General features: G+C 38.5%; 1 protein-coding gene across 1 annotated transcript; it reads right to left on the reverse strand.

The window, feature by feature from the left end:
* Positions 1 to 3612: 3612 nt before the first annotated feature.
* On the reverse strand, positions 3613 to 10392 carry dolpp1 (dolichyldiphosphatase 1). Its single transcript, XM_022219250.2, has 8 exons — positions 10249 to 10392; positions 9468 to 9568; positions 9244 to 9328; positions 7416 to 7515; positions 7090 to 7188; positions 6449 to 6577; positions 6226 to 6315; positions 3613 to 4979 (listed from the first exon to the last, which is right to left on the reverse strand). The coding sequence occupies exons 1-8, from the start codon at positions 10322 to 10324 to the stop codon at positions 4943 to 4945; spliced, it is 717 nt and encodes a 238-aa protein (XP_022074942.1). The 5' UTR covers positions 10325 to 10392; the 3' UTR covers positions 3613 to 4942.
* Positions 10393 to 11342: the final 950 nt, after the last annotated feature.

Here is an 11342-nt window from a genome sequence, read left to right on the forward strand (position 1 = left end):
GTAATGAACAAACCTGTTAACCAGTCCAACAGTGTGGTTAAGTTTGGTTTTGGAGCTCTATGGCACAAAGGCTGTTTCAGAGTTTGGCTTTGTAGAATAAACTCAGTGTTGGTTTTTGTCTTGTCAAAGGATTTGTTGACAATAAAAAAGAATTAGAACATCAGCAGCCTAATCCTTTAAGGTTCCTTAAAACTAGTTTTAATATTCAACAAACAAAATCTGACTAAATGAGGCAAAACGCATTGTTACAAATGCACATGCTTTCATTCAATATGAGTGGCGTCTCGTTATTCTCTGCAATTCTGAGTAGGAAGAACTAAACCTGATTTTGGTCCAAGAACATTTCTGTCCTGATGGCACTGGTTTCTAACAGGATGATAGGGTTCACCGAATGACCTGATGAGTCACAAATGATGTTTGGTAGTCATATATTAGGATAGTCACAGTCATCATATCTCAACCCAACGGAACATTATGAAACAGCCGGCCTGTTTATCATCTACGTCTGAGAAGAGACGTGACTTCTAAGAAAATACAAGACACTTGTAAGGGAAAAGTTTTAGAATAACATATGCTAGTTTAATGGACAGAAAAGGCTTGCAGAATGGTCAACCTCTGATTGGTGATTGAAGTTGGTATTTCTTTATTATTTTATGCTCCACTACTAACACTGACATTTTGTATTTTTGCAAGTTTGACCCTCTTGTTTTAACTTTTTCTCTTTCTTCTGCTCTCTCTTCTGCTTTGCTTGGTCCTCCTGCTGTGGATATTCTACCTTTGCTTTGTGTTGCTCAGCACTTTCTAAAAATCAGTTTTTAAAAATGCTACATAAATAAAGTTACTATCATGATGTTATTAAAGAAAAAACAGTCCAGCTAACTCAAATAATCTTGACTAAAACACTTTGACCCTCCTGTCATCCTGCGAGTTAAATTGACCCATTTTAAAGTTTTAAAAATGTATACATATATATATATATATATATTCACAATGAAAACTTTCACATTTTCAAAATTGTTTTAGGAAGTTTTTGAACATTTTTTGGTGGAAAAAAAGAAATAAAAAAAATGTTTAAGAACATTCAGAAAAAAATCAACCAAAATCCAGTGACTTTCACTGTCAAATTTGGGGATTTTTTATTTTTAAAAAAATAAAACTTTTAAAGGAAACTTTTTAGGAATTTTCTTCCTGAAGATTTCGCAAATTTTTATAAATTTGGAGAATTTTTTTTTCTGAATTTTTGGACTTTCAGACAAGGCAACAACATTTTTTGGGAAGGACAACACGAGGGTTCAACAAATTGTTCTTCACTGAACTCACAAAGAAATAAAATGTATGTTTTTAGATTTAAAATACATACAACATTTGCCATAGTGTCAGAAGTGTACCACTTGTATACTGCCCAATACATGGAGGAAAATACAGTGCATAGACATCCTCAATGACCTCTGTCTAACTGTGGGTTAGAAAATACAGTCAAGCCGGAAATTAGTCATACCTCTAGCAAATTTTAACTTAAAGTTACTTTTAAATGTAAATAAAAGCCGAGAAATTATTTTTCCCACAGTGATGCCTCTTGTACATCATCATATTATCTTTTGGGAAACACCTGTGCCATTTCCAATTTTTTTAAAAAAAAAACATGCTAGTTGAATAAAAATAAAAGTCAAAATTTGCTAGGGGTATGAATAATTTCAGGCTTGACTGTAAATAAGTCACAAAATTCCAAAGTTTTTCCTTTAATAACTATAACAAACAATGTCTATTTTTGTTCCACGTATTAAAGAATCTATTTAGGACTGACTGGTACCTTATAATCGATATGTTTGCTGTTGGTGGCTCTAGCTACCCTTATGTACATTTTGCATTGTGCTTTTATGCTACTGGTGCAATAATATACAGCCTGCATTTTAATGCTACAAATACCATCTGACCTATTTATCAATAAACAACAAAGTCAATACAGTGGTCATTTAAACCACAACAGTTCCACATAATAAGGAGTTTATCAGAAGTTTTAGTCACTCTAAAGTAGCTTATGACTGCAAACGCTTCTGACAAATCTAACAGTAGAAAATAAAATACAAAATTCCTTGACATTTACCACAAAATAGAAAGACTGTAATAGTACATAATAAAGTAAACCACTACACCATGTAAGACTGTACAATGTTACCATGTGTGATTTTATAGCACAAACCAATGGCCTCAGTGGAGAAAAATCTGACTTTTTCCTCTGAGAAGACCGCCAACCCTTCCCTTAGACTTCAGAATTAGTCCAGACTTCAGCACAGGTTTCGCCAGAACATTGCTGAACATTAAATGTGAAGCATAAACTTCATGTATGTCTCCATCTACCTCCACCATCATTACTTTGTCCTTCAGTATTCGGCATTATATGAAAAAAGCATAAGGAAATGCATTAAAGAGGCAAACCAACCAAAATCCTGTCACACTTCCTTTAAGGCTGGTCCAGCTGTCTTCATCACAGCATTGCAATAACAGACTTTATCCAGTGGATGTCAGTCCTCCTTTGTTTTACATTTCTGTGAGCCCAGGGCAGCTCTGAATCAAAGTGTGTAGTTTATTAAATGTGTCGATGGTGGCCTCAGAGCAGGATTAAACATCTGACATATGTGAAGGGAGAATGATCTTCTATTCGGAACCACTCACACACAGGAATGAAGAGTGTTCATCCAAACAGTTCAGGTCAGAGCAAACAGCTTAAAGAAACAGAAATAGGCTGAGAACTTGATAATTTCTATCTAGGCTATGCCCGTTCCCGGCGGGTTTTTAGGGATAGCCTCAGGTAAGACCTGAAAAGTGAATCAAAAATGGAATGGGTCGTTTATATAGGGCAGACGTTTCCTTTGTGCTGTGCGAGTTAGAAGGATAGGCCTCAAGTATTTTCTCGAGCAGTGTGCAGCAGTCACATCAGGGAATACAGTGCAGGGAGAGGAGTGCATGAAGCTCTTTAACAAGACAAAGAGCTTGTTCGTTTGAACTGAACAGAAGGTAATGCTGCATTTGTCTCCTGCACGAGCCCTGTATTAGCTTCCATATACATCATTTAATGCTTCTATCGCTGGCAAATAGGGCAAGACATTTAAACATTAAAAAGAACAAACTATTTCCATCATCTGATTGTTGGGTCAATTTTGACCCACAGGATGACAGGAGGGTTAAGTAGAATTTCTTTATGTGGCACTTATTTGTAATGTGCTATGTTATCATTACTGGCAGTTAAGCAAAGATTCTAACTCCTTTAACCACTACAAAATTATTTTACTTTCTGTAATTATCTCCTCCTGTAGCTCCTACGTTATGTGCAATAGTCCCTAAAAGGATCTGAAGTTGACAAAATACCTTCAACTACACCATCAAAGGAGATACATCATGCAGTTTACAGTGTTGTATATTCATTCTGGTCTTCACTCGGACTGAGGCAGAGTTGAGGGATAACACCTCAGCCGTCATCACACAAACGCTAAACAGTTCACAAAGCGGAAAGGCAGCGATTGCCACATTTGCTTCCTCGCAAACAAAGCAAAACAGCTTTTCAAATGCAAAAACATGCAACTAAACTTCAAAGAATGACACTTCAACCATCTCTTATACATAAACACATTTTTATTCAGCCTGATATAGGTTACACATGGAAAAAAAAAAAAAAATCAAATTCTAAAAGAACTACTTCCCTTTGTGGAGCAAATGATATGACAGTTTTAAATGAGCTTCAGATCCCCACTCGACAGCTTCCATTATCAGCTGCCGTAGGCTGTGAGGAATAAGCATAATCACATGCTACGACTGACCTGAGGCTTTTTTTTGTTTTTCCTTTCTTCAAAAATAATACAAAAAGAAAACATATCCCCTCAGCAGTCATTATGTTTCCTCACTAAATGATACGGAATGTTATCTTGGAAATGCAGGTAAAAAGAAAACTGTTCCCTGCCACAGCAGAAAACAAGATAAGAAACGGAATTTAAAAAAAGAAAACTGATTCCCAGAATTCTGTTCCCAGGCTGCTACTGTGTGAGGCATTAAGAAAAAACCCTCTCAGTCCAAAGCGTGTTCAACAACGAAAGTAACTCAAACCTGCTGCTGTGATTCCGTCTCATAACCATCGAACGTGGATATGAACAGAAGCCACAACCTCAATAGTACAGAAGGTACATTAAATTTACACTGCTCGCAGATCAGCTTTGGAGTCTAATATATTAGAACTGACAGTCATAGACACAAAGCAAAGACCGATGAGGGAAAAGAAGGGGAGGACCTTAACATTTAACTAGTGTTAGTCTTTCTTTTTTCACTTGTAAATTTCACAAAGTGCAAATTTTTATGTATATTACATCATAACCAATTTTAGAAATTGTTCATCTTTTATATATAACAATGAAAAATTGTTAATTCCACATACATACCCCCCAGTAAAGCCATAACCAACCCCCCTCCCCACCTACTCCCACCAGCTATCCATCTGAATATTAAAAAAAGGAATCACTAAATACATGCTGCAATGACGCCCACCACTTTGTTTAAAACTTGACCAAAGCCTCCTTTTGCGGCTCCTTGAATCTCTTACAGTACACTGTTACTGTCAGCGTGCGTTTATAGTTAAAATATATATATTAATCTATCATTAAATAGGATGCCTCTTGCACAGTCTTGCATGCATTGAAGAGCATTTAGGGCAAGCTGTACAAGAAGGAGAGGCGTGTGGACGGACTTGCTCAGGCTGTAGGCTCCGGGCCAGGTCCAGGCACTCTTTCGCCACCTGTAAACGGTGTTTTTGCCCTTTACTCCTTGCAACCGCGTCAGTCCAAAAGATGCTTCTCCAGTGTGTTTCTGTCGAGTGAGCGTTTGTTTATGTCTGTGTGGATAAGGATGCGTGTGTGTACGTGTGGTCCTAAACTCAGTTGCACAAAAGAACTGGAGATCACTGAAGTTTTGTTCCAAGCTTTCGTTGTCTGTTCCTAGAAGACAAAAACAAAAAGAAGCAGTGAGGAATGTAACAAATGCAACTGTCGCACACAAAATGAAAAGATCCAGTCACATTTAAAGTGGCAACATTTCAATTAAATCATAGAGATTAATGGATTTGCCACATGAACCTTTCACTCTGGTGAAATTGGTAAACTGTCTTGATGGTACTGAGCTTTAACAGAATGGTGAGACTGCAAAGACGGAGCTATTGTAGCTTATTAGCAACATTTGGTTTCAAACGAAGGTGTGAAGAAACTGCCGTCTAAGGTACAAGTACTTCTTTTGAATAAATCAAAAAAAGTTAACAAGCTTGTCAACAGACGGTAAACAGGCTAGCTATGAAAGCTTTTCACCAGCACTGCAAGCAGGAGTTAAATTAAGATTTGTAACGTCCTTTTCTAGCAGAGTCAGAATTTCCATCCTGAAGGGATTATTGCAATTCTCTTCCTGAAGCTTTTGCAAGTTTTCAGAAATTTGCTGAATTTGTTTTTGCTGAATTTTTTTCAGACAAGGAAACTATATTTTTTGGTGTCCATAAATTAAGACAGCAGGAGGGTTAAATCTTGCAACAACACAACTGTTGGAAATACTGTATTTAAGCAGAAAGATCCAAAATACTCTTCAATATTCCCTGTCATACACCATACAATCTATAGGAAACAATATTTACTGAAAATAAACACACATTGACAGTTCTAACGACGCTGGATTCCTCCTGAGCTTAACCCAATGATTTCACTGTAGAGACTGAATCTGTGCAGCAGCTCAGCTATCTGCTTGTAAAAAAGCATTTAGGTTAATAAGGCTGTGTGACAATAATATCTCAGAAGACTGAAATAATCAATCAAGTCACCTGCTGTGCCACGGCTGTAAATTGTGCACTGCTCTTCTTTCTATTTGTGTACTGTATCGATCTTGCTGCTGTGTGATGCTACGGCCGTTTACTCAAAGAAAGGAAAAGAGGGAGACTTTCTACAGTCGCCGTGGTGCAGAATCTGAAAGCAGGTCTCGAGAGTTGGATGTGAGTTGATAATGCTGTCATAGCGAAGAAGACGGAGCTCAGCTCCAGTGGGCTCGGGCCCGATTTAACTCCTGCTTCCAAGTATTTATTAAGTCGTCAAGCCTCGAGCACTGCCTTTATCACCAGGACATGAAGGTAAACCTTCTGGTTTGACCAGGCATTAGTGCAGACAGGTGTGGCAGAGTGAATGACAAATCACCACAACAGGGTCTTACCTTGCCTCTGATCTGGTCACTGTATATTCAAACCATAAGATGTTGGGGATCAGGCTTGTGTCTCGCACCAGGAAGTACTCTGATATTGGCCTATGGATTGTTAAAAGCAAATTGAAAGGACAGAACATTAGAGCAACCAGTTTTATCCAATTATTCAGGCTGAGGGTGAGTTGTCCTCCCCTGTGACACAAGAAGGACACAGAAAAATGAGAGCTCTACTTACCACGCTGCTATTTTGGGGAATAATGGTGTCAGCACCTCTTGTGTGAAAAAGAACCAGATTATGCCAATTGTACTACCGGCCACTCCGCCATAGAAAACCTGGCTCCAGCTGTGGTACAACAGGTAGACTCTGAGAAAGACAGACAGGGAAAATAAAAGGTAAGAAAACAAACAAACTGTGCTGGGAGTTCTAAATAAAGTGTAACAGCATGTCTATAAAACAGTACTAAATAGTTTGGTAAATTAACCATCACCGTCATTTTGGTGAAACAATTCATCAGTGGTCAGTATATTCCATCTAGGGAAATCCAAGTAATTAATTTACTAGACAAAGTTTGGTCTAAGCAGACACCCAATATTTCTGATCACAAGTCAGATTTTGACTAAGAGATCCCAATCTTTTAGAACTTCAGGACAGTAAAGTTCTTCTGCAGATCCTTCCTAGGCAGGTCATGACATAAAACTAATTCTATCAGACACAAAAAGGGTAAGTCACGCTTTAAAATTCACTCTATGGACGGATGAAATCGGTACCTACTAACACCTTCATTATAATGTTGATGAATTCTTCAATATTCACCTTAGATTTTATGATTTATTTGGAAGATTTAAAGAGGTTAGGTATGGGGCTCAGGGCCTTACCTGCTGTAGGAGACTGATAAGGCCATGCCCAACAGGATAATGGACAGTATGTGCCTCCACAGTAGGTCCACACATCGAGCATTGTTCGTTTGATGCATTCTGAAAGAGAAATCGGCACAAATTCACACAACGGTGTCTACTTCATGTGAAGGTTGAATGACTGTTGAACCAAAAACATTACTGTAATAATTCAATTCACACTCTGGAGAAAAATAAAAATTATTTGATTGTAAACTCAAATTAGCTGGTGTACATCTAAGAATTCCATAGTTGTATTCTTCTACCCTTAAACCTCCCCAAACAACAAGAAAAAAAAAGAAACTCACCTTAAATAAAGGAATAGAAAGAAGTAAACAACAAAGAACCAGATAAGCTGGGAATGACTGGAGGGCATCCCATACTCTGAGTACAGGGTTGAGTGAGCCCCTGCAGAAAGACAACAGAGCCTGCTATAAACATTCATTTACAGATTGGAGTTCATCTGACGTTGTATATATTTAGAAGCATTTTGGTTGGGACAGTCACCAAAGTCTCCAAGTAACTGATCGCTCAATTCTTTACTTCATACACACACTAGTCCAAGGCTGAAAGATAGCTCCATGTGAAGAACATTTGCATATTATTTGGATTTGAATTATTCTGAAAGCCACTGGAGCTCTCTTTTGTGTATGTAAACTGTGTGGCTAATGTGTGTTCATCGACACTTCAATAGTGCAGGTTTTCTTTTAATCGACAGGACTTGGAAAAACAGATTTCAATGAGACTATCAGATAAACACATTTTAGCAATGCTTAATGCATTTAATAACATTATCCTAGCAAGACTGAATTTTTAGGATTTTTGGAGCAATTTGCCAACAACTAAATGTAGATGAACTGGTGTTAATATTTAGAATGACTCAGACATGTTTTTAAAAGCCTTTGTCTGTTGATCTTTAAAATGTGTTAAATAAGAAGAATTTTTCACTATTTATTCATCAGAACCCGTTGCTCATGATGTGCAAGCAGTCAGACAGAGTTGACAGAATAGTGACCAGAGATAGAAATAGGTGTAAAGTAATGTCACTGTTGACATCTAGTCACTACATTTATAATCAGCTACTTTAAAATATTTTCAAAGCAAAATAAAAAGTGTTCTATGATTACAATTTCTTCAATATACTGTTTAGCTGCTTTTTACAATTTGACATCATTTTGATCCAACACAACCAGACATGACTGCAGGCGGCAAGAACTTATATTGTACATTTAGGACCATTTCCTTAAACTCTATAGACTTAAAGTAACAACCGTTTCCATTTAGTTACTGCTTCAGCCTCAGTAACAGAGCGGCACTTTTCAAATTGGTAATTTTTAACTAGACCTTAGCTACAGCAATATATACAAAAGACAGATATATCATTGGTCGCAATATGTAAACTGACAGAATGTTCAATAGTTACACATAAACGCATATTAAGAACACAAAGTTTGATTGTATGAAACACCCCAAGCATGCCTCCTCCACGGCTCATAACAGCCGTCCATATTCCCAAGGCGTGCTACTTCATGACCGCCTGTGCCTCTAATTTCATCAGTCTGCAAACCCCTGGAGAAAACTGCGACCAGAGGAGGCCAGTTTCAGTCTAAACACAGCCATGACTGTGTCCTACATTACCTCCACCTAAGTAACATACACCTGACAGCCCCCTCCAAGGGCTGACAGACAAGACGTTGGGGTATAACTTTAATGTGGTACAACAGCTTTCCTGAACCTTTTTTCTCCTGGCCTTTATTAAAAATTGCTCATTTGAAAAATATCAATACATTATTGGCAATATTTGACCATTAGATCAACTGAAAAAGAAGTCATTTATAGATTTTATTTAGCCAAGTGTGACCATAACACTTTTGATTGCAATAAGGCTCTATCACATTTTTTTAAATCCATCACACCACAAATACTGACCTGACATTATTCAAATGGCTGTATATTTAAACTTGTCTGCAGTGTCTCCCTATAACACAAGTCAATGAGACGCAGATAAATTACACAGCTGAAGCTGCAATGTTCTGTGCCAGATACCAGAGGAAGACACTCTGGCTATTGTCATGTTGCTGCAACGTTGCCCAACCCTGCCAACGACACACACAGACAACTTGTTCCGTCACTCACCTGCACATGGGCGCGGCTCTCTGAGAATGTTCTTCAGCAGCCAGTTCACTCCTTCGTTCAAGATAAGACCACCAAAGAAGGAAATCTGTAAGGAAAAAAAAAAAAAACTGTTCAACACACTGCTGTCCCGTCTGATGTTCAGACTCCTGTGAGACGACTAACAGCTTCACAGACTGACTTTAAAGTCTGAAAACACAACTCACAAGTACATGTGCAGCACTTACCGTGTGCAGTTCCCGTTTAAACACTATGAGTGTGACAAAACCTACAAGAATTGCTACGGGCAGGAGGCTGATGTAGGCCAGCGCTTGTCCCGTCAGATCATCTGGAACAAAAGACACAGTACTGATGTTAATACACATAAACACTGAAAAGTGAGTTATAGCAGTGGTGGGAGTGACACTCTGAGGCTCAGTGAACCCGGATGGCTGAAAGTACAAGTAGGAAGCTGGTGTAGTGGAGCAGCTAAGCCATCTTCAAACTAACAAACCACCCTGTTATATGTGGTTAACTGAGGCAGCTCACTTATAACTGGGATATGGTTTATGCTAGTTACACTAATCAGTATGAGGCCATGGAGCTAGCTACTACATTAGCCATAGCCCTGGCTACAAGGCTATACGGGGAAATAGCTAATTACATTCAATGTAGTCAGAAATCGTGCTTTGCTTTTCAGAATGCTTGAATTTGGTCAAATAATTCTTCCAGGTCACGGCATAATTCCCGAAAGAAAATACCAAAGCCGATATTAAAACAGCTAGCAGGCTAGCTTAGCCTTCATTGTGGACATTATTACAAACTGCGCATGCGGCGCTGTCTCACAATTTCGCAGTCCGGGTTACATTCCCTTGTGCTCGGGGTTTAACAACGGATCATAATTTGGCAGTAGCACCGACGACCGTGTCCATTCAGTAGCAACAAAACAGACGAACAGCTCGAAAATTACAAAGCGACCGACGGTTAGCGAAGCTTCAGCAGTGAAAGAAATGTGTCGAGTGTACGTACCCTCCGGGAACTCTACGTGTGTTAGAGATATGGACCGCCATCGAGGTGGTGCCGAGCACTGCTCTTCCAACGCCATCTTACCCGGACACAACCGGGCAGTCCCAGAGAAACGCCCCAGACACGTGTCCGACCAATGGTGAGCGCAGCTCCGCGTTCAAATGGGCCCTGGCGGCGGAGCAGCCGTCCAATCCCAGCAGCCCCCCGCACAGGAGATATTCAGCCCATAGAGAAGAATTATTGAATGAACAAAAACACAAAAGTCCAGCACTCCACATTAAAGCAACTAAGTGCATTCATTCAAAAAAAAAAAAAAAAAAAATGAAAAAGACCACAGCGTCATGGCAATTCCATGGTTAATTTAGGTTAATTAATGCTAATGATGATAAATTACCACCTGATCCAACAATAACTCCTGATTGGCATTTGGTAATTATTGACTGCGAATTTAATGACAAAAGTTATTACAAGCTTAAAAATAATTTGGTACCAATTTCAACTGCAGCGTGTTTTTAAAAGTTACAAGTTACATAAACAACAGTTTATCTCCTAGAATTAGAAGACTACAAAATTCTGATTTGCTTTTGTACCGGTCCAGTTACACCAAGTTCCTGTTTGATACAACGTGTAAACTATTATTAACAAATGTAACAAGAAAAAAAAGTAGTGGAGACAAAATGCACGGGCAGAAAGGTTGCTGGCCTCTTACAAATCAGACAAAGTCAGTCGCGAACATCATGCAGAGCAGAAAAAAATCAGGACAAACAAAACAAAACAGCAACAATCTGAGCAAGTGCAAACTCGGTTTTCTTAATAAATATATATTCATGTCTGAAGGCTACATCAGTATAAGTGAAACTTTAGGCCCGTAAAATCAGGTTAAACAATGCAACACTGGGAGCACATGTATAACATTTGTGGAACTGTGTGTGCAGACGAACAAATGTAGCAGAGGTGACGTGTTGGAATAAAATGTGATGCAACAAGAACATTGTTATGGCACAATGACACACATGAGCCGGAGTTTTAATGCGTTCATCAAAAATCTGATATTTTCCAAGAAAAGTGTGATAAAATGACAGATTTTCAAGGAAGTA

This window comes from Acanthochromis polyacanthus, chromosome 18, assembly GCF_021347895.1.
Source record: "Acanthochromis polyacanthus isolate Apoly-LR-REF ecotype Palm Island chromosome 18, KAUST_Apoly_ChrSc, whole genome shotgun sequence".
In the NCBI taxonomy this organism is placed as follows: Eukaryota; Metazoa; Chordata; class Actinopteri; family Pomacentridae; genus Acanthochromis; species Acanthochromis polyacanthus.